The sequence below is a fragment of the Myxocyprinus asiaticus genome, chromosome 7, assembly GCF_019703515.2.
Source record: "Myxocyprinus asiaticus isolate MX2 ecotype Aquarium Trade chromosome 7, UBuf_Myxa_2, whole genome shotgun sequence".
Taxonomy (NCBI): Eukaryota; Metazoa; Chordata; class Actinopteri; order Cypriniformes; family Catostomidae; genus Myxocyprinus; species Myxocyprinus asiaticus.
The window spans coordinates 27,339,436-27,367,092 of record NC_059350.1 but is presented as its reverse complement, the minus strand read 5'-3'; the positions used below and the strand labels follow the sequence as shown (position 1 = coordinate 27,367,092).

The window sequence follows — 27,657 nt, the reverse complement described above, 5'->3', positions numbered from 1 at the left end:
ATTATAACTAATTCGCCCCGTGCATAAGAGGCTTAGGGTTCTAATCCGCCCATATGTAATTTTCTATTTTAATGAACAAAGATTGCATCCGCACATCAGTGGATGTATATCTTGAGTGGGGACACATTTGTTTGAATTTTTCTATGGGACTCGACTTGAAAAGAGTGCGAGCTGCGGAACTCGCAGCAACGAGGAGAGCTCGCCGCTCATTCTCGATTCCTCAAGTACATCACTGCAGCACATATGTTGCTATCTTCTCAATACTGTATAATTAACGCTTATGTTGTTTAAAATTAAAAGCAGTTCATGAGCACACCGTTGTTATTTTGCAAGCCATCTTGAACTGATCTTTGACTTTATATGTTGTTCTTTTAATAAACATAGTTAACTGATGAACGTAGTTACGCTTACTTAAGACTATACATAACAGACTGCGCATGTGCGAGAGGTTGACCAAAGAGGGATCCCTTCTAGACACGACCACATAGCACGGAGGTGCACAGCCGTTCAAGATGGCGGAGTATCTTGCGTCCATATTTGGGACAGAGAAAGACAAGTAAGCTATATTGTTTGTATTTGGTTGGAATGGTGCCGTATTAGTTTGGTGGGCTGGCAGTGCCTTTCTGGAGTGTCTGTTGGTTATTCGCATCCGAGCCGAACACAAAACGACGCTTTCGCAGTTATCATGCTGCAGATTGAGGCAGTGACATCAAACACTCGCGTCAATTTCATTAAAAGCGTTTTATTACAAATATCTGCTGTACACACAATGTGAACTGAATTGAATCGGAGTTTCTAAAGTTTCTCTCTGCTAACGTATTATATTTTAAGCGGTGCAATGAATGGAAATCTGATCTTGTGTCACATTTTAAGATCTACACACCACTAATTGAATGTACATGACACGTAGTGTTTTATGTTTTATGTTTTATGTTTATGCTTTAGGGTCAATTGCTCCTTTTATTTCAAAATTGGAGCATGCCGTCATGGAGACCGGTGCTCGAGATTGCACAACAAACCAACTTTCAGCCAGGTATGTTTACGCCTCTGTACACTTGTATGTTTGCATCTCTACCACTGTTCAAAATAAGGTTTATTAATGTTTACAGTGGAACAAATACGAATTCAGATGTGGAAGTCTCGTTGAAATGTCGAATTTTAGTATGCTTGAAAATTCAGTGGGATGCAAACTACTCACCTTTTAGCTAAAGTCACCTTTTCTGAATCAAATTTGCCCAAATTGTTTGGTAAAAATTTCTACATTTTCGTTATTAAAATGACTTTAAAGTGTTACTTTTTAGCCTAAACATGTAATAAAGCTGAAAAAAAGAAGCTTTTAATACAACAAACGAATCAACAGAAAATCGACATGAGAACACCTGCTATGACTTTCTTAACTTTATCACCTCTCATGATTTTGCATCCCTATTGCAAAATGTATTCTTTCTCTAACTAAATGAAGTCTTGAATTTTGAGTGTGGGAAGGTTCTTGGACATACTTCAGGAGGTGCATCGTGTGTTAATAAGATGACTATTATTTCAGTGGTCTGCTTTTTACTTGGTTTTTTCTGCCACCACAACTCCTCTCCAAAAGACAAGTTGTCTTCAGTAGAATATTTTCTTTTGTAAACGGTGGTCCCTCAAAATTTCAATCTAATTGCCTCGACCGTTTGCATTTGCAGCTCTTTTTTAAAATGGCCAATTGGGTTTGATATACATATTTGAATTTCTCCCTTTGCAGACCATCTTGATTCAAAACATCTACCGTAACCCCCAAAACAGTGCACAGACGGCCGACGCCTCTCGCTGTAAGTCCCGCTTTTCCATGAGATAATGCTAGCTTGTGGGGTGAACAAGAAATCCCAAGTTTTATACAAGCAAACTGTAACAATGTTGATGGAGAGGCAGCCTCAACACTGATAGTCTGGATCACTACTGCTGTTCAGGAAGCTTGTCACACAAAGTAAAACCTTATTGAACACCTTCAGAGTGCCATTAGCTATCTCTTTAAAACTTTAAAAGTGTTGTGGGTTTGCAGTTTATCCTCCTAAGACCAGAGCGTGACTGCTGTGTGCATTCTCCATTTCCCTTTTAGATTTGTAACTAGTAGCACCTAATAAACATTCAAAAAATTATAATTGTAGAGCAAATAGTTCTCTTATAAATTTATGGCAATATAATATTTTTATCAGACTTTAACTATCTATCTGTCTATTGTTAATATGTATGTATGTATGTATATACTAATATATAGATATATTCGGAAATTTGTGGCGGACGAAATTTTGGTGCATCCCTAGTTTCCGGGAGTGTTGGTTATTCTTGTTTTTGAAACGTTACAGACATTTGCATAATTAATTCTGATTCAAAGTAATGGCAAGTATCATCCAGTCACTGCCAACCATGTTAAAATTATACATGATAAATTCTGAATCTATGTAGTGATTACCATTGTCCCATATCTGCCAAGCATGTTGAGTGGTCCAAACATCAACTTTTGGTCAGATTTTATGACTGAATGAACTTAGCTGCATAGAGTGCTATAGGATGCTCCCCATTTAGTGAATGACTTAACCTCCAGTGTGCTGTCTGTCCGCACTGGGCTCGGAACAGTTTGAAATGCACCTTATTTTCAACCTAATTCAATATAAAGCTTCTGAAAACAAAATCTTTCAGCTTTTGATAATGCACAGTAAATATAGGATTTTTCAGGAAAAAATGCGCTTAAGTACACATTAGTGTACAATGCTCAAATTTAAGAAATGGCATATCGGATGAAACTGGAGACTAATCTTTTGACTCAAACAGGTTTCAATGTAAAAACTTATTTAGGTTTCTTACCAAATGTAGTTTTGTTGGCGTTTCTCCCAAAGACAAATTCCGCTGTGATCGCTGCCATGTTTTGTCACATCACTGAACTGAGATCAGTCAGTTTAAATGAATTTAAATTATGCTTTGCATATAGCGAAGCCAAAAAACAACATCCACACATATGTACCAGGGGTCGCACGAGGTTAAATAAAAAATGCCCATACCCTGAGGTGAGTGTGTGAGAGGTGCTAAGTGTTATGTAGATTAGTGCCCAGCAGAGCTAATTTGTTGTTTATGGTCGAGGTAAGTATGAGCACCGACTCCAGTGCCACTCATTATCCCTTTTGTTTTCCTCCAATAAAGGTTTCAGGACATTGACAAAAGCAGATGACTTGGTGTTTTGCTTCAAAAAACAAGAAAACATGTTATGGACATTAAGTGGTTTCTTGGCTTTAATTGTCTGCATTAACTTGCAGACTGTTTTAGTTTCCTTAGAGTCCTTGGATAAAATATTTCTGATAAGCTGCACATTTATGCATAAAGATGCTCTTGTTTCATCAGAGACCTGAGACCTTTACATACAGGTTGTCTTGTCATCTTGGATGGATCTCTCACCTCTCCTCCTGACCCCACTCTCCCCAATTCACCTGTTTTAATGAATTGCTTAAATTATAATGTTGATATCCCATGTGGTCTGCAGACCTGGATGCTAAACAGTCTTAGAGTTTCTTTTACAAAAATGCACATTTTGTATTTCAGACCATTGTCCTCATGAACATATACCGTAACCCTCAAAACTCTGCCCAGTCTGCTGATGGTTTACACTGTAAGTTGTCCCCCCACTTGCTTGCAGGAGTCTGCGGCATTGAACATTTCTTTACGACTGGCACATGTCAAAAGGATCCATAACATGTTAAATTATTTAATCCCTTCTCAGACATTTTTCAAAAACACATTTGTCATGGTTCTTCTAGAATACTGTGGTAATTATACAATGGAATTATGTTTAGAGTGCTTTAAGGTATAGTGCAGGTCTACTTAATCCAGGATTCTTTAGAATTTGCAGACACAGTAAGTTTCCAAGTATGCTTCAGTCATTAAAAAAATAAAAATAATTTGGATTTTATTAATTAATTTATAACAAAAAATACTTGACTTTGGCCCATAAAATGGTGTATTTAAAGAACAAAAGCTGTATTTGGAGTATTAAGAAAAAAAAAAGTTATTCTTAAAAATACAGGCTCTGTTAAATTTTTATATATATGGCTTACTGTGTATCTGCCAGATTGTCCCGATGTGGATTTGTTTGCGCTCTATACTCTGTTCGAAATGTAAATATATTTATGACTATAAATTATTGATAATTTGTGGTTACCCATTTTGTTTTAGCATTATCCAACAGCTTTATCGTTAGCCAGTTAATCTAGAAATGTTTTTTTTTTTTTTTTTTTCCCTTCATATTTTATTTATTTGCATGCCATAGGGGCCATATAAAAATATATTTACTGCACTCTACTAAACCTTGCTGAGATCTAATTGTGCTTCCAAATTGTTACTAGGTGCTGTTAGTGATGTGGAAATGCAAGAGCATTATGATGAGTTTTTTGAGGTGAGTTTTCATCACAGCTGAATGGCCATCTTGGCTCCATCATTCTGTCCGAAGGTTAAAAAAAAGTCCACACATAAGCAAACAAACAGTTTACAATGTCTACATGGCTTTCATGCACTAAATGGCACAAATGAGCACATACAACATTTCTTTAATGTTTAATGTGTCGTATAAGGACAAGGACAATATTTGCACAGACAGAGCAGCTAAAATGCCATGCTGTTGTAAATGGTGGCCGAGTAATGAAGAAATTGTCAATCCCTCCAGGGTTATTTGTTGTGGAGGCTTGAGAGGAGCAGATAGTTCTATTCACAGAACACAAAACAAAACATGTTGCTTTAGAAATATCAGCTTACTATTGTGGTTATTCATATTCCATTACAAACTGTGTAAAGAGAATCAGTTAAATGAGGTGGTTGTTACTCCGTTTTGTAATGTGAACTGTTTATGATATCAACAGGAAGTCTTTACGGAAATGGAGGAGAAATACGGAGAGGTCGAAGAGATGAATGTGTGTGATAACCTTGGTGATCATCTAGTTGGAAATGTTTATGTAAAGGTAAGGTTAGAAGACGAGTTTGAGGTTGTATAATAATTAGGGCTGTCAACTGATTAACATTTTTAATCAAATACATTACATGTCATGCCAATTAATTAATCAAGTTAATGGCATACAGCATTATTTGCTGAAAGGCCCCCAAATAAAGTGCATAATAATTCAAATATTTATAAATATAATATCTATAATAATAAATATATAAAACAAATTGAAATTTAGTTTGAAATCAATTTCGTTATTGTGACGGATGAATAAATTATTGATTAGACAGTACAAAAAGTGGCTTAAGAAGTCAATATACTGTTTGTTTTATTCTCATATCATTGAACAAGCCTACAGTTGACAGCAGTCTGTTTTGCATTGAGATTGTCTATGCATTCAGTTCTCACAGTACTTGTTCTTGCGTTTCATCTATGCTATTTTTTTATTGTCGCTCCATGTACATGTTTGTGCCTTAGACAGATGTGTTTGGAGCATCTTGCTGGTATTCAATGTCATAAACGCCACATATATAGGATGCTGTGTCAAGTTGAAAAGTAGTAGAGACCTTGAAAATCGTGTCTCAAGCTTCCTGTATTATGTTGTGCTTCCTCTTAGAGCAGTTCTCATTCTCTGGCTGCGCTACTTGTGAGGTTTTTGAAAAATGTTTAAAATGTGCACTGGCATGAGCCACCTTGCTGAGATCTCAAGACCAGCTGCGTCTTGCAAATTGAGTTACTAATTTACAATAATAAATAGGGATGCACCAGTGTATTAGCTGCCGATATTTATGGGCCAGTTATTGACCAAATCGGCATATAAGCATGAGAACGCCGTTATGAAAATCCAATGGTTTATTTTTAATTAATTAGTTAAACACTTTGTAAAAACTCTGTGAATTCAAATGCACAATCCAGAAATAATAATAGCCACAATATCTAGAAGTGGTGGCACTCCTAAGAACATGTTGTATTTAATTTTTATTCTGTCTTATTCTCTCGTTAATGCGGAAAAACCTCCATAAACGGACGTGACATTTGTGGAAAAGGCACTTACCTATAGGCTATATGATGAGGGAAACCATTGAAAACACTCTGAAACTAGTAGACTTTGACTTCTGAGACATCAGATATCATGTTATCATATTTAGTTTTTTTTTATATATATCTTTTTATCTTCTATTTATCATTCATTGTGGCTCTCTTTAAAATGTTGGCCTTATGTTCTTGAGATCCAATCCATGTTCAATGGAAACTATTTATTGTTAGAACAGTAAAAAAGTACATGTACATTTTAAAGCATAATTCCTAAGTAAAACAGTGATCTGATGACAACATAAGGTGGCAAAATATCAGTATCGTTATCGGCCTATAATCGGTGCATCCCTAATAATACAAGAGCTTTGGGCACACTGGCCACTTACTCCGCAGCAGTTAATAAACTTCATGCATCCATGCCAGTAGGTGTCAGTATAAGTCCAATACCTCAGCAAAGAGGTAAGCCAGTGATATGTAAGCAAAAACTTACTCAGGATACCTTTTAAAAACAACCATTTTATGGCAATATTATTTCCAGTATTTTAGACAGTTTAACTGTAACAGCTAGCATTCAGATTATGCTGTAATCAGTCAAGCTTGTAAATGTTTAAACGTATGTAATTATTTTAATAGTTTCGGCGGGAAGAGGATGCTGAGAAGGCTGTATTGGATTTGAATAATCGCTGGTTTAATGGCCAGGCAATACATGCAGAGCTCTCCCCTGTTACAGACTTCAGAGAAGCCTGCTGCAGGCAGTATGAAATGGGGTCAGTGTCTCATGCTTTCTCTGTCCCTTTTTCTTCCCTTGCCTCTTATTTTATTGTTGAGAAACAAGGTCATTTTAATATAATAATGCAATACAACACCTTCTTGGGTACAGACTAATTCCTGATTGCTGTGTTGTACCTTGTCTCACCACAGGGAGTGCACTAGAGGCGGCTTCTGTAATTTCATGCACTTGAAGCCGATTTCTCGAGAACTGAGGAGAGAGCTGTATGGACGTAGAAGGAAGAGGTATTAAACCTACCTTAAAGGGATAGTTCACCCAAAAATTAAAATTCTCATCATTTACTCACCCTCATACCATCCCTGATGTGTATGACTTTCTTTTGCAGAACACAAAGATTTTTAGAAGAATATTTCAGCTCTGTAGGTCCTTACAATGCAAATGAATAGTGGAAAGAACTTTGAAGGTCCATAAAGCACATAAAGGTAGCATAAAAGTAATCCATACAACTCCAGTGGTTTAATCCATGTCTTCAGAAACTATACGATAAGTGTGGTTGAGAAATGGATCGATATTTATGTCTTTTTTTTTTTTTTTACTATAAATCTATATTTTTGCTTTCACATTCTGCTTTTGTTTTTGGCGATTCGCATTCTTTGTGCATATCGCCATCTACTGGTCAGGGTGGAGAATTGATAGTAAAAAGGGCTTAAATATTAATCTGTTTCCCCCCTACACCTATCATATTACTTCTGAAGACATTGATTTAACCACTGTAGTCATATGGATTACTTTTATTCTACCTTTGTGCTTTTTGGACCTTTAAAGTTCTTGCCACAATTCATATGTATTGTGTAGACCTACAGAGCAGAAATATTCTTCTAAAAAACTTTGTGTTCTGCAGAAGAAAGTTATACACATCTGGGATGACATGAAAGTGAGTAAATTGATGAGAGAATTAAAATTAAAATTTTGGGGTGAACTATTTCTTTAAAATATATCTTTTTGGTCATCTTTCAAATCCTTTTTTTATTTTTATTTTTATTTTTTATTTTATTATTTTATTTTTTACTGTCAGCTAAAACTTGAGTCTATAAAGAACCTAAATGCAAGCCAGTCCCATATTTTTCATTGGATTTGCCATTTTTGTTTTTTTTTTAATTGAAAATTTTTCTATTCTTCAGAAATCGTTCTCGTTCAAGGTCTCGTGAGAGACGTTCTCGTTCACAGGATCGTAACCGCGGAGGTCGTGATCGTGAGAAGAGGAGATCAAGAGATCGGGAACGTTCTGGAAGATTTTGAGCCAACACAAATTTTTGATCCCTATATGTTTTATTGTTTGGCGTCATCAACCAATGACCAGCATTTTTGTGAAACATCAGATATCAGTTTTTCCCTCTTGTGTTCCTTTACTTTTTTATGTGCACAATTAGAAGGTTTTTGTTTCTTAATAAAAGTTTTATAAATGATCTGTGTCTGTGCCATGAATGGGCCAACTAATTAACATGGCTGGGATTATTAAAGCCAAGTTATTAATCAGTCCTTTAATGTGTTTTCTAATTATTTTTCATTGGTTATGTTCCTGCCCATAGACGGGGATATCCGTTCAAAGAAAGATAAAAAGATTTGCTGCAATAGTACTACATCAAAACCACAAATTACCTTTGTCTTTAGGGTATGGTAAAGTTGTTAGAGGAAAATTTTGCTGTAGTGCTTTTAGAAACACAACTCACAACTATGTCTCAAACAATTAAATCCAGAAAAGAAATGTTTGTGCTTCAATGTTACCCCTGTCTCTTGATAAGATTGTAATCAGTTCATGGTGGAAGTGTCTACTGACAAAAATTTTGATTTTGTGGCTGTGTGTTTATTTCTAGGCATTGTCTAACCATGATTACTGCAGCTTTTCTGTGTTGCATTTGGATTTAAAAATTACAACTTAGATTTTTTTGGTCATTTGAGGAATTAAATTGTAATTGATCACTCTCATGAGGGAAAATACGGCTGTTGTGTAATATGTATACAGTTACACTCCGGCTGTGTTTCTTATTATGAAATGTTCGGGCGAATAACATACGCCCTCATTCCAGCCAATCAGATTTCGCACCCACACGTGGCCAATTCCCAGGCCAGGTCACTTAAAATGATGGGACAGGTGGTGCTGTGTTCACTGTCAAATGAGATGATTTTGCCCAGCTGTCTATAGTGGATGTTCGGCGCAGTTATAAGCAAGGTAAATGTGTTGTATCATTGTGATTAGCTGTAATTAACTTTGCAATATTAGATTAGCAATTTGTTGTTACGAGGGAGAAATTCTAAATCAATTTTATCATTAAATATATTTTGTATATTTGTAAATAGATTTATTTGTTAACTATATCATATATATGTTTAATGTGTTTAACATGTTATTACATTTACTGGTTATTAATGGGTAACATTAAATTCCTTTATTTACTCAGCATACCAGGGAAAGAAACAGACTTATAACTGCTGAAATATCTGCAAAGCATCTAACCCTAGTCCCACGAAACCTTCACAAACCCACAAACATTTTTTGAGGACTGACAGAACAATCATAGGTATGTATATCTATGGAAACAATCACATGGGGTTCCCTTTAGACACGTGCATACTACACGACCTGCAGTCGGCGCCCTGCGTTCCTATCCGCCCTAAATAGTATCCGAGATTAGAGTTAGGGTGGCCCAAATCATAGTATGTTGAAACAAGTGTTCCAAAACTGCCCGGATAGTCTACTATTTCTGGTAGATTTTCGAAGTGTGGACTGAGAGTCCGCGAGCACGTTTTCGGCTAGTTCGCTTCAGAACTACAGTTGTCATAAGTGGAAAAAAAACTACAAACATGTCGTTGAGACAAACGGTGCACCATCAGTTCGTGTTTTAACAAATATATATATACATACACAGGGTTGGGGAGTAACGAAATACATGTAACAGGATTACATATTTAAAATACTAAATATAAGTAACTGTATTCCACTACAGTTACAATTTAAATCATTGGTATTTAGAATACAGTTACATTCAAAAAGTATTTTGATTACTGAAGAGATTACTTTGCATTTTATTTTCATTTGTTTAATTTAATATTTAGTCCTTTCAGGATTTATATATTTATACATATAAATGATGCAATCCAAAGTGCATTTGAACAGTGGTGAAACACTTTCTTATGATGTGTTACATTCATAAGCAGAGCAGACAGAGAAGTAAGTTTGAAGTAAGTTTGGAGCACAAAAAATAGAAATAAACCTTGTGTAAATTGTCAGCTTTACGCTAAGCTAAAATGCTATTTTTATTTTTTCACCCAATTTGGAATGCCCAATTCCCAGTGCGCTTTTAAGTCCTTGTGGTCATGTAGTGATTCGTCTCAATCCAGGTGGCGGAGGATGAATCCCAGCTGCCTCCGCGTCTTAGACCATCAACCCACGCATCTTATCACGTGGCTTGTTGAGCGCGTTGCCACGGAGACATAGCACGTGTGGAGGTTTCACGCTATCCACCGCGGCATCCGCGCTCAATTCACCACGCGCCCCACCGAGAACAAACCATATTATAGCCACCACGAGGAGGTTACCCCATGTGACTCTACCCTCCCTAGCAACCGGGCCAATTTGGTTGCTTAGGAGACCTGGCTGGAGTCACTCAGCAAACCATGGGATAGCCAGCCTATTTGATAGCCAGCGTCTTTTACCACTGAGCTACCCAGGCCCCCTAAAATGCTGTTTCTAGCCATTTTACACGCACATGTTACCAGGAACAATTGTATTTTTTTTATTAAGAAAATTTGTTAGATCATAATTTTTTTTTTTTTTTCTTGTAAGACCTTTGATATTAGGGCAAAAATCATATTCTTGATAATAATATTTTTAATTGTTTTCCTGTGAAAATATCTATAAATCCTTAAAACAAGATAAATTTGATTTATCTTGTTTAGAAACAACACTGCATAAGATATTTAGGTTTTTCAGAGAATGTATTTTTAACATGTGTATTTTGTCTTACTGTACTGGCAGAGTTTTTATAGTCAAAACAAGTGAAAAAAATCTACCACTGCTGAAGAAGTAATCCAAAGTATTTAGAATATGTTACTGACCTTGAGTAATCTAACGGAATACGTTACAAATTACGTTTTACAGCATGTATTCTGTAATCTGTAGTGGAATACATTTCAAAAGTAGCCCTCCCAACCCTGTTTATATATATATATATATACACAGTGATTAGAAAAGGTAATGAGTGCTTGCTTATTGTTGATTCTCTTGTGTGTTCTTAGCTTCTTTCTCAAAAATTTTCTTTAAGGAAAAGTGTCAGCACCACATCGATTAGAAACGGAATGATCACAAACAGAAAATGAATTAAATAAACACAATTGTCTGTTTTCAAGTAGATAATCCTAGATTTTTAATTGTTGATGATGAATCATAAAATCACATCTTAAATTTTAAATATAATTGTTATCTGTGTTATATTTAATCTGCAACACATTGTGAACATCACACATTAAATGGAGATAATGATAGGAAAAAAGATACGTTTGGTTTGCATTAACTACACATTAGTACATGCCAGGGCCGGCCTTAGCATTTTGAGGGCCCTATGAAGATTTTCAACAAGGGGGCCCCCTACCTACTGATACAACCAAACCAAACACACCCAACATCAATAACTAACACAGCTTAAACTGTGCAAACAAACAAACAAGTCCATTTATTTCTTAAAGTATAGAGCTTAAAAATGCAAAACCATCAACTGTTGTTTATTAGCACAGGTAACTGCTTCAGAAGTACAACAATTAAAGAATAAATATATATATATATATATATATATATATATATATATATATATATATATACTATGTGTATATATATATATATATATACAGTGTATGTGTATAATGTGTGTGTGTGTGTGTGTGTGTGTGTGTGTATATATATATATATATATATATATATATATATATATACACACACACACACACACACACTGTATACACCAATCAGCCACAACATTAAAACTACCTGCCTAATATCGTGTAGGTCCCCCTCGTGCTGCCAAAAAAGCTCTTACCAGTCGAAGCATAGACTCCACAAGACCTCTGAAGGTGTCCTGTGGTATCTGACGTTAGCAGCAGATTCTTTAAATCCTGTAAATTGCGAGGTGGGGCCTCCATAGATCGGACTTGTTGGTCCATCACATCCCATAGATGCTCAATCGGATTAAGATGTGGGGAATTTGGAGGCCAAGTCAACACCTTGAACTCTTTGTCATGTTCCTCGAACCATTCCTGAACATTTTTGCAGTGTGGCAGGGCACATTATCCTGCTGAAAGAGGCCACTGCCATCAGGGACTGCCATTAACATGAAGGGGTGTATGTGGTCTGCAACAATCTTTAGGTAGGTGGTACGTGTCAAAGTAACATCCACATGAATGCCAGGACCCAAGGTTTCCCAGCAGAACATTGCCCAGAGCATCACACTGCCTCCGCCGGCCTGACTTCTTCCCATAGTGCATCCTGCTGCCATCTCTTCCCCAGGTAAATGACGCACACGCACCCGGCCATCCACATGATCTAAACGTGATTAATCAGACCAGACCACCTTCTTCCATTGCTCCATGGTCCAGTTCTGATGCTCACGTACCCATTATAGGCACTTTTGGCGGTGGATAAGGGTCAGCATGGGCACTCTGACTGGTCTGCTGCTACACCGCTCCATACGCAGCAAGCTACCATGCACTGTGTGTTCTGACACCTTTCTATCATAGCCAGCATTAAGTTTTTCAGCAATTTGTGCTACAGTAGCTCTTTTGTGGGATTGGACCAGACCGGCTAGCCTTCGCTCACCAGGTGCATCAATGAGCCTTGGGTGCCCATGACCTTCTCGCCGGATCACCAGTTGTCCTACCTTGGACCACTTTTGGTAGGTACTAACCACTGCATACCGGGAACACCCCACAAGACCTGCCGTTTTGGAGATGCTCTGACCCAGTTATCTAGCCAACACAATTTGGCCCTTGTCAAAGCCGCTCAGATCCTTACGCTTGCCCATATTTCGTGCTTCCAACAAGAGGTCTTCATGGGTCCACCCTAACCCGAGGACCCGAGACCCGACCTGGGGGTCCCGGGTCTGTTTAGCATTAGGTGTAATACCCGAGTCGATCCGAGGAGACCCGGCTGTAATCAGACAGTGCTGATGGTGATGGTGCTGTGTGTGTGTGTGTGTGTGTGTTGTAACTTGCAACACTAAAATTAGGATGAGAATGTGCAGGCCGGGAAATAAGGTGAAAAGCGGAGTGGAGCCACAACGAGCTGAGTGACGTCAGAGGCAGAGCAGAGTTAAGGCACACGATAGCAAATTAGCAATGCTAACATTAGCAGCCATGGCAATGAACGAGCAATCGTTATTATAGTTCAAAAGGGCAAACAGTTGAAGTTATCTTATGCGAGATACAAAAAAACTGCAATGCTGATTCTAAACAGGTCACGTTTTTCATCCATCACCGTGACAGCAAGTGGACTTTTGAAGCTGAAATAATGAGTGGATTAGCTATGCTGTTTCAATCAGCAAGAGAGGAATCACAGAAAACCTGGATGTATTTTACTAACTTTCTTGGTAAGGAGGATGGATTATATGCATCACGGCCAGGCACAGGGGAGAAGGCTACTAATGTTACATTATGTATGACACAAAGTTTTGTTTTCATAATTTGTAAATTAACTTGTTAATAGCAATCAGCTGTGAAATCAGTGTTGATTGGGTATGTGTCTCCTGGCCGGGTCTGGTTAGGGTACGGGTAGTACATTTCCGGGTTTCTTTGGGATCGGGCACACATTTTTGAACCCGTGAAGACCTATACTTCCAACATATGAAATTCAAGAACTGACTGTTCACTTGCTGCCTAATATATCCCACTCCTTGACAGGTGCCATTGTAACAATATAATCAATGTTATTCACTTCACCTGTCAGTGGTTTTAATGTTGCGGCTGATCAGTGTGTGTGTGTGTGATATATATATATATATATATATATAATATAATATAAATTATATACACTGGTGGCCAAAAGTTTGGAATAATGTACAGATTTTGCTGTTTCGGAAGGAAATTGGTACTTTAAAGGAGACCTATTATTGCCCTTTTTACAAGATGTAATATAAGTCTCAGGTGTCCCCAGAATGTGTCTGTGAAGTTTCAGCTCAAAATACCCGACGGATCATTTATTATACCATGTTGTAAATGCCTCTTTTTGGGTGGAATCAAAAACACGCTGTTTTCATGTGTGTCTCTTTAAATGCAAATGAGCTGCTGCTCCCCGCCCCCGTTCCGGAAGAGGGCTGTGCCTTTACAGCTCATGCTTCGGATACTACAGCAACAACAAGTCAGAACCACTCATTCCACTTTTAGTACAACTCTCTTATGTTCACAGAAAACGTACATAGTTTTCAAAAAGACAATCACCTCACTGTATTGTGCATAATAAAGGTGCGGTTATGAATTATACAGACAGTAAGCGTAAAAATAACGACATACGATCAGAGACAATGGTAACTGACAGTAAGCTTTTTCGGGTTAAAAATAAAAAATAACGACATAGCTCTGTTCTCCGTGAATACAATCAGAGACAATGGTAACTTTAACTGCATTAGCCGTGGAATCAGCTAACAAGCACATTCATAAAGGCGATTTGCAAACATTATAAAGTGTGATACTTACATCTTCAGGATATACAGCTGGAACACGAACAGTTGGTACTGATCCATGCTTGCGAATCACATTTTTGGAAAATCCTGCTTTATATTGACCCTCATTCACAAAGCAGTGTTAAATGATTTACACACATTTTGGTATGTTTTGGGGCACATTTGCTTCAAAAACAAAACTTGTCCACTGCATCTTCAGTGGCTCTGATGCTGGGAGTACATGAAGACTCTTATGTTCACTTTTACAGCCAACAACAGAACACTTATGACGCTTACAAAGCTGAGACATTATTCTTCTCACCGTAGCTGCTCCAGCATGGAAAAAAATGGCGGTCTGTGTGTAGATCACTCAGGGGAGGATCTATGATAATAGGGTGAAGTCCGTCACCAGTCGTGGGCGAGGCCTGCTCTAACGTGACATCATGTTAGAGCAGAAACGAAAACCAATCACTTTGAGACACTGTTTTAGATTAATAGAAATATAAGAAAGAGGAGTGGGTGGACTTTTAACATTGTAGGGTGGTTGTGTACACACACTGCCGACTCACATTTATGTTCAAACACCATGTAAAAGTGAATTTTGCATAATAGGTCGCCTTTAATTCACCAAAGTGGCATTCAACTGATGTAAAAAACAGCACCATCACTATATGAAAAAAGTCATTTTTGATAAAATCTAGACAGGCCCCACTGACTCAGAAAATGACTTACCATTATATCAAACACAGCTGAAAGCTATTTGATTCTTTAAATGAAGCTTAACATTGTCATTGTGTTTGTTTTTGAGTTGCCACGGTATGCAATAGACTGGCATGTCTTAAGGTCGATATTAGGTAAAAAATGGCAAAAAAGAAACAGCTTTCTCTAGAAGCTCATCAGTCAATCATTGTTTTGAGGAATGAGGGCTATACAATGCTTGAAATTGCCAAAAAAAAACTGAAGATTTCATACAAAGGTGTACATTACATTCTTCAAAGACAAAGGGCAACTGGCTCTAATAAGGACAGAAAGAGACGTGGAAGGCCCAGATGTACAACTAAACAAGAGGATAAGTACATCAGAGTCGTTAGTTTGAGAAATAGATGCCTCACATGTCCTCAGCTGATAGCTTCATTGATTCTACCTACTCAACACCAGTTTCATGTACAACAGTAAAGAGAAGACTCAGGGGTGCAGACCTTATGGGAAGAATTGCAAAGAAAAAGCCACTTTTGAAACAGAAAATCAAAAAGAAAAGGTTAGAGTGGGCAAAGAAACACAGACATTTCCAATTATCTATTGTCCAAAGAGTGTTATGGATCTTAAACCCATTGAGATTTTGTGGGATGAGCTAGACTGTAAGGTGCGTGAGAAGTGCCCGGCAAGACAGCCACATCTATGGCAAGTGCTACAGGAAGCGTTAGGTGAAATGTCACCTGAGTATCTGGACAAACTGACAGCTAGAATGCCAAGGATCTGCAAAGCTGTCATTGCTGCACATGGAGGATTTTAACTCTTTGAAGTAGTTTAAGAAGTTCTGATTTTTTTTTTCAAATTGTAATAGTAATTTTTCACATTATTAATGTCCTGACTATACAATGTGATCAGCTGAATGCCACTTTGGTGAATAAAAGTACCAATTTCTTTCCATAAGAGCAAAATCTGTACATTATTCCAAACATTTGGCTGCCAATGTGTGTGTGTGTGTGTGTTTATATACATACACAGTTGTGCTCAAAAGTTTGCATACCCTGGCAGAAATTGTGAAATTTTGGCATTGATTTTGAAAATATGACTGATCATGCAAAAAAAAAAAACAAAAAAAAAAACTGTCTTTTATTTAAGGATAGTGATCATATGAAGCCATTTATTATCACATAGTTGTTATTTTTTAAATGATAATGATAACAGAAATCACCCAAATGGCCCTGATCAAAAGCTACATACCCTTGAATTTTTGGCTTTGTTACAGACACACAAGGTGACACACACAGGTTTAAATGGCAATTAAAGGTTAATTTCCCATACATGTGGCTTTTTAAATTGCAATTAGTGTCTGTGTATAAATAGTCAATGAGTTTGTTAGCTCTCACATGGATGCACTGAGCAGGCTAGATACTGAGCCATGGGGAGCAGAAAAGAACTGTCAAAAGACCTGCGTAACATGGTAATGGAACTTTATAAAGATGGAAAAGGATATAAAAAGACATCCAAAGCCTTGAAAATACCAGTCAGTACTGTTCAATCACTTATTAAGAAGTGGAACATTCTGGGATCTCTTGATACCAAGCCAAGGTCAGGTAGACCAAGAAAGATTTCAGCCACAACTGCCAGAAGAATTGTTCGGGATACAAAGAAAAACCCACAGGCAACCTCAGGAGAAATACAGGCTGCTCTGGAAAAAGACAGTGTGCTTGTTTCAAGGAGCACAATACGACGATACTTGAACAAAAATGAGCTGCATTGTCGAGTTGCCAGAAAGAAGCCTTTACTGCGCCAATGCCACAAAAAAGCCTGGTTACAATATGCCCGACAACACCTTGACCCACCTCACATCAACTGGCACACTGTAATTTGGAGTGACGAGACCAAAATAGAGCTTTATGGTCACAACCATAAGCGCTATGTTTGGAGAGGGGTCAACAAAGCCTATAGTGAAAAGAATACCATCCCCACTGTGAAGCATGGTGGGGCTCACTGATGTTTTGGGGGTGTGTGAGCTCTAAAGGCATGGGGAATCTTGTGAAAATTGATGGCAAGATGAATGCAGCATGTTATCAGAAAATACTGGCAGACAATTTGCATTCTTCTGCACGAAAGCTGCGCATGGGACGCTCTTGGACATTCCAGCACGACAGTGACCCTAAGCAGAAGGCCAAGTTGACCCTCCAGTGGTTACAGCAGGAAAAGGTGAAGGTTCTGGAGTGGCCATCACAGTCTCCTGACCTTAATATCATCGAGTCACTCTGGGGAGATCTCAAACGTGCAGTTCATGCAAGATGACCAAAGACTTTGCATGACCTGGAGGCATTTTGCCAAGACGAATGGGCAGCTATACCACCTGCAAGAATTTGTGGCCTCATAGACAACTATTACAAAAGACTGCACGCTGTTATTGATGCTAAAGGGGCCAATACACAGTATGCAGTGGTATGCAGACTTTTGAGCACAACTGTGTATGTAATATATATATATATATATATATATATATATATATATATATTATATATAGTTAACTAACCAAATACAACAATCACATGGATTAAAATTAATTAAATAAACTTTAATGAAATTCCAAGACTGTGCAAATGAAAAAGAAAGAATTAAATTAACAAATTATTTGGACCCTGGTGTAAATTGTTGCAGACGATTTGCACAGCAGTGTATTATAGTGTATTCTAAAACAGTATATAATATAACAACATATTCAGTTTATGTAGTATTGTCACCGCAAGTAAATCGTGTTTACTTTCATTTATATCACACTTACCTTAGACATTTTAACTTCCACACTTTTTTGCTACACACTAAAAAAAGATAATGGCCAGGCAGTGTATATTAAATAATATATATATTAAGACAGATATTAAGAAAACGCCATTGCAGGTTAATATGTCTTTTCACTAGATCTTAGCACAGCATATTGCTCTGCCAATACTCTGTGTCAGTTCCTCTATATTTATGAATTTGCCCTAAAATATGTGCTAAATTAATATATTACTTTTACTTATTACAGTTTCTTGTTATGATCATTATACAACTCTTCATTTGAATACAACAGTGCGTAGAAGTGAATTGTGTTTGACTTGTGTTAAGACTCAAGTTGTTTAATCCTAGAGGCTTTGCCTTACCTATTGCACACTTTATAGCCAGAATATTTTAAACTATAGTAAGGGTAGTTCAAAACACTTTAAAAGCAGAAGAAGTAAGGGTCACTAAAAATAATTTGCTTTTTGGTAATATAAATATTTATTCAGCTATTCTTATCTTTCTGGACCTTATTGTGTTTTGAATGGTGCAAAATGATTTGATTTTGTTGTAACTCTTATACAGTTTACTATAAACAAAAGTATTCTAAATTATGATAAGGAGAAATTAACATATATCATATTGTGGCCTCTGTATCGTGATGTGTATCGTGACGTTGTTAGTTATACCGAGCCCTTTGTTAAACCTATTGAGAACAAACCTTTCAGAATTTAAACCTGACTGTTACCTCCTTTTCAGGACACTATAGAGGAATCATGCCTTCAGCCCCTTCCACAACAGAGAACAACACCCCTGTCTGCCCTTTTGCTGGTAAAATTGACAAAAATGGTGTAGAGAAAAAGTTTAACATTTTGGATGGTGAACATGGACCCCTGCAACTTAATAGTGAAACTGGGGTCACTGACCCAAAATGGATTCGTCCTGACCTGCCAAGCAAGTGTACCTGGACACCAGGGGTGTCTCATGAAAATTCCCCACATTCACACTTCCCCAGGTAATATATGCAAGGTAATATTAAGGATAACTCTGTTTAGGATTCTAACCTAAAATAATAAGATGTTTATTTTTCTGATTAACATTTTTTTAATTGATTCATATAGATAACAAATAAAATCTCAGCTAGTAAAGATGCTGAATACCACCCCTGGAGTCTCGAGTTCGAATCCAGGGCATGCTGAGTGACTCCAGCCAGGTCTCCTAAGCATCCAAATTGGCCTGGTTGCTAGGGAGGGTAGAGTCACATGGGGTAACCTCCTCATGGTCACTATAATGTGGTTCGCTCTCAGTGGGGTGCGTGGTGAGTTGTGCGTGGATGCCGCGAAGAATAGCGTGAAGTCTCAACATGCGCTATGTCTCCGCGGTAACGTGCTCAACAAGCCACGTGATAAGATGCGCAGATTGACGGTCTCAGATGCGGAGGCAACTGAGATTCATCCACCGCCACCCAGACTGAGGCGAGTCACTATGCCACCACAAGGACTTAGAGTGCATTGGGATTTGGGCATTCCAAATTGGGGAGAAAAAGGGGAGAAAAAAAAAAATACAGAGTCTGGGGCAATATGAAATTTGAGTGCCCAGTACATAACACATAAAACTCTGAACCTTCAACTAAAATTCTTGGATCTTAACACACCACCAAAAAACATGGGTTGTGTCTCCATCTTCTGATTGGCATCGCCAGTAGGTGGGTGTGTCTTTAAGACCAAGCCTATACAATCTACAGGGAGTCCAGAAGAATCGATGTAAAATCTTGAAGTGCATAAGGCACACCCTTGCATCTTTAGATGCAGACTTGATGTTTTTTAGAATCCTAGCCCACACTCCCTCCTCCAATACAAAGTTTAAATCTTTCTCCCATAATCTCTTGACAGAATTTAAAGCTCCGTCCCCCAGACTCTGAATTAGCAGGGAGTAATACACTGTTGCCTCATGACCTTTTCCAAAAGCAGTAATCACCACTCCCAGAGTATCTGCCGCTTTAGGGGAGTGTATGCTACTCCCAAATATAGTACAGAGCAGGTGGCACAGCTGTAAATATCTAAAGAACTGAGATCTGGGAATCCCAAAATGTTGAAACAAAATTTCAAAGGATCTCAACACTCCACTCTCATATAGGTCACCAAGTGTATTAACCTCCCTCACAATCCACTCTGACCAGCAGAAAGGGGACTTATTAATACATAATTTTGGGTTCAGCCATATGCTCGAGGCAATATTTAAATAAATGTACGAATTAAACACTCTGGACACTTTTTCCATACCGAGTGCAAATGCAAGAGAATGGGGTGTAACTTAACTTCTCTGATTAGTTTGATAGAAAGGCTTTGCAATGGTGAAATAGGGGCAAGATCCTGTATTCCTGTTCAATACAAAACCAGGAAGGGGCTCTCTCAGGTGGAAGTGACCAATGAGCCAAATGTCTGAGACCGAATGCATAATAATTAAACAAAATCTTGGGCAGGCCTAGCCCACCATTGTCAATCGGCCTATGCAGCTTACTGAAATGTAATCTGGACGTTTACATACCAAATGAAGGACTTTGCTATGCTATCAAATTGCTTGAAATAAGAGAGGGGAATATCTATAGGGAGAAACTGTAGCAGGTAGTTGAATTTTGGAATACAATTCATTTTGATAACATTAACCTTCCCAATCATAGATAAATGTAATGAAGCCCACCTGCCCACTTCGCTCGAAAACCTTTTTAATAAAGGGTTAAAATTAACTCTAAATAAATCACACAAATTTGCTAGGAATAAAATACCCAAATACTTAATGCTCTGTTTGGGCCACTGGAAGGCACCCAGCTGAAAAGCCGTTACAGGGCAGTACGCTGTCAGAGCCAAAGCTTCGGATTTAGACCAATTAACTCTGTATCCCAAGAACTTAGAAAAGGAATTAATAATTCTGTGGAGACAAGGCATAGATCTAGTAGGGTCGGAGATGAATAATAAAATACCTGTATCATCTGTGTAAAGCAAAAGCTTATGTGCCACACCTTCCGCCATCACCCCTGGAAAATCATCCTCCTTTCTTATCGTGGCTGCTAATGGTTCCAGGGCAAGAAAAAACAATAATGGGGAAAGAGGGCAACCCTGCCAGGTGCCCCTATCCAGAGTAAAATAATCTGAAATTAATCCATTAGTTTGTACCACTGCTACCGGGTGTCTATAAAATAACTTAATCCATCCAATAAAAGTATTCCCGAACACGTACATTTCCAAATTCTTAAAAAGATAATCCCATTCTACCATATCAAACACCTTTTTGGCATCAACTGAGATGGCAGCGACTGGAGTCTGATCATTCGCCACTGACCACGTGATATTGATGAACCTCCTGATGTTATCAGAAGAGCTGTGGTCCCTAATAAACCCCACCTGATCTATATGGATAAGAGATGTCATAACTTTACTTACTTGGTTAGCCAAAATTTTTAACAATATTTTAATGTCTAGCTGGATCAGGGAAATTGGATGGTAACTCTTACACTCGCTTGGAGACTCTCTCTGTTTTATATATCTAGCTAGAAGTTTTCCTGCCTTGTCCCCCGACTCAAAGTATGACTGTCTCGCTCTGAATAGCCAAAACTCCACCTTCCGTGACAAAATAGTATTATATCTGTATTTCAATCAGGTAAATTCTCTAAGGCCTTCAGACGACATTCGGTGCTTCAGCTCTGCCTTGGCACTTGTAATATTCCCTTCCAGCTCCTCGAGTTCTTGTGCTTTGGATTTTTTGGTGAATGAGGCATACTGTATGATCCAGCCCTTAAGAACTGCCTTAAGTGCCTCCCAAGCCACGTCCACAGAGGATACTGAGGACCAGTTGGTCTCCATATAAACATTGATTTCAGCCTTTAACATTTGTTGGAATTCAGGATTTTGCAAAATGGATACATGAAAGCGCCAACTGTATGATTTCCTTTTCTCCATATGTGGCAACACTTCTAAACTCACCAGGGCATGATCTGAGACTAAAATGTTTCCAATTGAGCAATCAACAACAGATGAAATGAGGGACTTAGATATAAAAAAAAATCTATTCTAGAATAAATCTTATGGACTGATGAAAAAAATTTATAGTCCCTACCAGATGGGTTCAAAAGTCTCCAAATATCTGTAAGACCAAGATATTTACACATCCTGTGAAGTGTCAGTATTGCTCTTAGGGGCTTACACATTTTTGCTTCATTATGATCAAGGACTGGGTCCATCAAAAAATTAAAATCTCCTCCCAATATTATATCATGAGGGGTGCCAGCAGCTTGCAACATCCCTTCAAGATCAATAAAAAAGCCCTGATCATCAACGTGAGACATCAGAATAAGACTTTGCCCCTGAATTTATTGCTAAAACAATAATAACTCTTCCTTATTTATCTTTAATCTGTTTGAGACATTTGAATTGTACTTATCAGTGTAATGACTCCCCTGCTCTTACTTGAGCCAGCACTAAACAAACATGTCCACCCCATATCTTCCCAAATTTTTCAGCTTCCTGCGGAGAAAGAAGCGTTTCTTGAAGAAACACTATATCATATTTTTTATGCTTAAGAAGAGAAATAACCTTCCTTCTTTTTATGGGGTGCCCCAACCCATTCACATTCCACGTGGAGAGAGACAATCCACTCATATTAACATTTGACATTTTGACATTAGAGAAAAAATAGATTGTGTGTCAAAAACAAAATGATAAAGATCACATTCCAACATTAGTGCAACAATCAAATCCCAAACTTCCCCCTGAACCAAACAAACAGAAAAAAAAAAACGTGCCCAGTAACCCTGTGCATGACAGCGCCAACTGGCGTCCATCCTTCTAACCTCAAACAGTCCATGTACGCCTACGAGAGCCCCCGCGACAACTTTGCCATCAGATTGCTCAAGTCCGGTGTTTCTATACAAATTTTGTGAGACAGAATTATACAACAAAAGATAATCTATAAAACAAACTCCAGCCAATAAGTGGAATAAACACAAAGAATATGTAGATTCATCCACATAACTGTCCTGATGGTGTGTTTTTCCACAAAACAAACTCCAGCCGTTAAAAGGAACCAGCACAAAAAAAAAAACAAAAAAAAAATGCACTCCGTTTCCTCGGACAGTCAAACGAATGTTCAGTGAGCCGGCCCATTCGGCTGCTACATGAGTGCAACAAATGACCTAATCACTCCAATGACTTTATGAAGGACATCGCTTTCTGGGGACATGTGAAAGTTTTATGGCCATCCTTAGTATCTATTCTCAATTTGGCCAGGAACATCAGTGCAGAAGCGACCTTCCGTTGATGTAAGATTTTCTTGCATTCCTTGAATTGATCACGATTCTTGTCGAATTCGCAAAGTCTGGGAACAAGCAAATGCTGTTGTTCTTCCAATAAAGCCTTCCTTTACTCCTCACCTCACATAACATGAGATCTTTATCGGATGATCTCAGAAATTTGGCCAGAATTGATCGGGGCCTGTCTCCCTCAGCGGATCGCCGAGCTGGAACCCTGTGAGCTCGCTCGATTTCCAGCTTATGGCCTGTTATTTTGAGCAGACTCAGAAAGAGCCCTTCCAGGAATTTCACAATATCCTGACCCTCTTCAGCCTCAGGAATTCCACAATACGGATGTTATTCTGCCGGCTACAGTTCACCAAGTCCTCCAACTTCTCCCAGACACGCTCTAAATCCACCTTAGTTGCTAGCGGGTTTGCAGATAATTCCCTCTCTGATGACTCCAGATAATCGATCCGTTTCTCAACATCCCCCACTCTTGTAACCATCTCAGTGAATTTTGTCTCCATGGCAGTGATCGATCAACGTATTGCAGCAAGATCCTCTAAGTCAGCAACAACCTTCGTCAGCATTGCCAACATGTTCAACATTTCTTGCCAAATTTGCCACACTTCCCTGACTAAATTGACTCCCGGGCTCGGGGCCTGCTGCTCGGGGGTGTCAGCTTGAGCACGTAAGTGCCTTTTAATGTCTCCAGAGCCCAAAGATTTTGAATTCTTTGACATATTGTCCTCCTAGAATAGTTATGGAACAGGATGTATTGAATCTCACCAGTTTATGACATTAATAGTGTTAAAACTAGCAAAGTGTGCAGAGCTCGCCATTCACACGTCTGAACCTCGCATGGCGTCCATGTTCTCCCCCCCCCCAAGATGTGTATTTTTAAGGAAATTGACAGGAATATGCATATGCGTCATTTATGGTTGGAATATGTCCCTACCACTTTTTGCCTTTGCCAATTTTGTCCCCACCAAGCGTTCGTCAGGTAAGTGTCTAATGCAGAAGAAACATCTTCAGTTCTTGAGCAGGAGTTTCCATTTCATTTGTGTGTGTGTTGTTCATTCATTGCAGTTTGTTGTTTTGAGTGCTAGTTGCGGTGTTTATCAGTGGCGTTGAGTGACGGCGGGCGGCGATGTTCTCTCGTACATCAAGAAGCATTCCACTCACTCCGCTGTTGCGCAGCTCGCACTCCTTTCCTGACTTACAGATGCAAATTTAATTCGTTAAATTAAAAAGTTAAGTTAGGGCAAAGGAGAACCTGGAACTCCTTGTACTAGAGGAACCAATTTACCTTTACCATGGAACAAATCAGTCATTGTGGCTAAAACTTGGCCTACTCATCCATGTATTTATCCACTGACAAACAAAATCTCACTACTGATGGTGTTACGTATGGATCGAGTTATCAAATTAATTATACAAAATATTAATTGGAGCTCTTGAATTGTTCATAAAGAATGACTATGTATCAAAAGAGTAAAAGATTATATGACTCTTTCTGTACATAACCTAATTCATTTTCATGAGTTTCACCACTTCGTGACGTCACCACCTCCCCCAAACTGTCCCCAACAATTTTTTAAAACAAAAAGATGCCCATGGGAATATGTTATATACCGGTACTAATAAAACTGAGCCTACCAAAATCATCAAGCATTTTTTATGCCTCCCAGAAATATTTTCTTATTAGTTTTAGAATGTCGACAATGTCAAGTAGCTACATTCTCATGCATTGCCATCATCACAAGTGCTTTTAACTTTCATAACTTAAAAAAAAAAAAAAAATCTATTTTTTTTTTATTTGTGACTATATCTTTATAGCATTTTGGTTCTTTTAAACAATATTTGTTTTTTGATTTTCATTTAGTGACAGTTTGTTCCTGGATGTTCTAACAGGCTCTGACTTTTTTAGCAAGTGTCAAAGTAGAAGAGAAATGTATTTTGTCATACAGTTATTAATAGTTTTTAACCTAAAATTTTACAACATGATATTTACAGCTACTGTGCTTTCTCTCCCCACAATATCAAATTATGAGTGATTTTTTTTTTTTTTTCTCTTCCTTTCACCACCGGAGGACAAAAGCTCAGAGCATTCTGCCCAACATCCTGAAGAGGATTGGAGACACACCGCTTGTCCGAATAAACAAGATCTCTAAGACCTTTGGGCTGAAGTGCGAACTTTGTAAGTGTTCCATTCATTTTTCTTCTTGTAACAGATTTAAATCAATTACATTTAATGTCAATATCATTTTATCTTTGAATTGGAGCTTCAAAAACCTGAAATCCAAAAAAAATGTAAAATGTGTCATAATTCATATGTCACCGAAAATTCTATGGAATGGATATAATGCATTCATAAGGATGCTCAAGCTATGTTTGATGCTAGGTGTAACGAGAAGCAAAATGCGGATAAGTGCGGCTTTATTAAAAAGCAAATTAAACACAAGAAACTAGAATACAGAACTCTCCACAAGGAGACTTTCTACAGCCTTACAAAGAAAAGAACTGAGTCAAAATTAATGTTTTGCTGCTTTTAGTCCATATCTATTAGCTTTAAGGTCATCTCTATGCTAGTGTACATCTAAATGTTGGCAAAAAAAATTTCAGAAGATATAAGCATTTCAAATCTGCAGTCTCTCTCTTCCTGCTAAAAAGACATATATAGAGACATACAAAAGACACAACACAGAGGTTGAGAAACCTTAAGAAGCCCAATCAAATGCTTTCTGGAACTAAAATGCAGCCTCAACCTACCTCTAATTTTCTTTTGTTGACATCATATTCTAGGGGTTCACATACTTTTTCCAACCTACACTGTGAATGTTTGAATAATGTATTTAATATGTACAAGAACAATACAATAATTTGCGTGTTATTAGTTAAAACAGATTGTGTTTGTTCATTATTGTAACTTAGATGAAGTTCGAACCAGAATTTAAGACAAATTTATACATAAATGCAGGTAATTCCAAAGGGTTCACATACTTTTTCTTGCCACTGTAAATAAACTTAAAAAAGTGAGTAATTTTTCTCCTGTCCAGTGTCCCATTCAGAAGTGATCATCCCTATACCCTATTCCCTTTGAAGACAATTACCCTCCACTGCGAGAGCTTCAGATGGCTTAAAGGTGATAATGGTCAGTCAGAACTTTTTATGAGACTTGAAGGAATCTTTGGAACTGGTTAGCATCTCTGTTCATGAGTCTGCTATATGGAAAACATTAAACAGGCATGGTGTCCATGGCAGTACACCACAAAGGAAGCTGCAGCTTTCCAACAAAAACATTGATGCACCTGAATTTTTTCAAAGACCACCTTGACACTCCACAATACTACTGAGAAAATGTTTTGTGGACTGATAAAACTAAGGTTGAATTGTTTGGGAAGAACATGCAGCACTATATGTGGTGTAAAAAGGGCACTTCATACCAACATGTAAACATCCCAGCGGTGAAGTATGGTGTAGGGAGCATCATGATTTGGGGCTGCTTTGTTGCTTTGGGGCCTGGACCGCATGCCATCATCAAGGGGAAAAATTAATTTCCAAGTTTATGAAGATACAGGATAATGTCAGGGTGGCTGTGTGCCAGCTGAAGCTCAGTAGAAGTTGGGTGATGCAGCAGGACAATGACCTTAGTAAATCCACTACAGAATTGCTTCAAAAAAAGAAAATCCACCTTTTAGAGTGCCCAGTCAAAGCCTAGACTTTAACCCAATAAAGATGCTTTGGAATGACCTCAAGAGAGCCATTCACACCAGACATTAGGGGTGCACCGATCGATCGACCACCGATCGTGCCTAGATTTAGGGCCGATCTTTTTTGCAGCATGTAAGGAATCACACATAAGGCCCAAACATACTCAATGCAAGTACGTGAAAGCAGACTATGTTTGGGCCTTTACGCTCTTCAACATGAGCGCTCCCGGAGTCAATCAAACATGCACGCTCTCCAGGTGCTCTCATATCTCATCATCAGTCACTCATCTCAGCACTATTCTGTGAGGATCCCAATTTAAATCAGATGTTAGTTCATGTTAGTTCATAGTGCATTAATGTGCATTAACTAATACAACATTTGATTTTAAAAATGTATTAGTATACACTACCAGTCAAAAGTTTAGGGTCACTTACTCATTCTTTATTATTATTTTTCACATTTAAGGATAATAGTAAAGTCATCAATAATATGGAAGAACAGAAATGGAACTATAGGAATTGTGTTGTGACTAAAAAATATAAAAAAATCAATCAAAACTATATTATATTTTAGCATCTTCAAAGTAGCCAGCCTTTGCCTAGAATTTGCAGAAATGTACTCTTGACATTTTCTCAACCATCTTCTTGAGGTATCACCTTGGGATGCTTTTTAAACAGTATTGAAGGAGTTCCCATCAATACTGGGCACTTATTAGCTGCTTTGCTTAATTATTCTGTCCAAGTCAACCATTTCAAAAACG

General features: G+C 38.0%; 2 protein-coding genes across 6 annotated transcripts in view; both read left to right on the top strand.

Moving 5' to 3' along the window:
* The first annotated feature begins 405 nt into the window (after positions 1–405).
* On the top strand, positions 406–8,261 carry LOC127443734 (splicing factor U2AF 35 kDa subunit-like). 2 transcript variants are annotated; one of them, XM_051702580.1, is made up of 8 exons: positions 406–556; positions 946–1,033; positions 1,742–1,808; positions 4,371–4,420; positions 4,881–4,979; positions 6,629–6,762; positions 6,917–7,009; positions 7,907–8,261. In XM_051702580.1, exons 1-8 carry the CDS (start codon positions 513–515, stop codon positions 8,022–8,024), a joined length of 693 nt encoding a protein of 230 aa, XP_051558540.1. In that variant the 5' UTR covers positions 406–512; the 3' UTR covers positions 8,025–8,261. The 2 variants fall into 2 exon arrangements, with proteins under 2 accessions (XP_051558540.1, XP_051558539.1); XM_051702579.1 differs by lacking the exon at positions 1,742–1,808 and adding an exon at positions 3,571–3,637 and having other exon boundaries at positions 407–556.
* Positions 8,262–8,697: 436 nt separating this feature from the next.
* cbsa (cystathionine beta-synthase a) overlaps positions 8,698–27,657 on the top strand; it is a 32,504-nt gene continuing 13,544 nt past the window's right edge. Inside the window, exons 1-4 of one of the 4 annotated variants that reach the window (XR_007897690.1) lie at positions 8,698–8,955; positions 9,185–9,304; positions 18,656–18,911; positions 25,277–25,383. Coding sequence is in view for 2 of the 4 variants with exons in the window: in XM_051702498.1 (XP_051558458.1) it covers positions 18,673–18,911; positions 25,277–25,383 (346 nt within the window). In the remaining 2 variants the exon portion in view is untranslated. The remainder of the gene's footprint in view (positions 8,956–9,184; positions 9,305–18,655; positions 18,912–25,276; positions 25,384–27,657) is intronic. The other 3 variants (XR_007897691.1, XM_051702498.1, XM_051702499.1) reach the window with 3 other exon arrangements.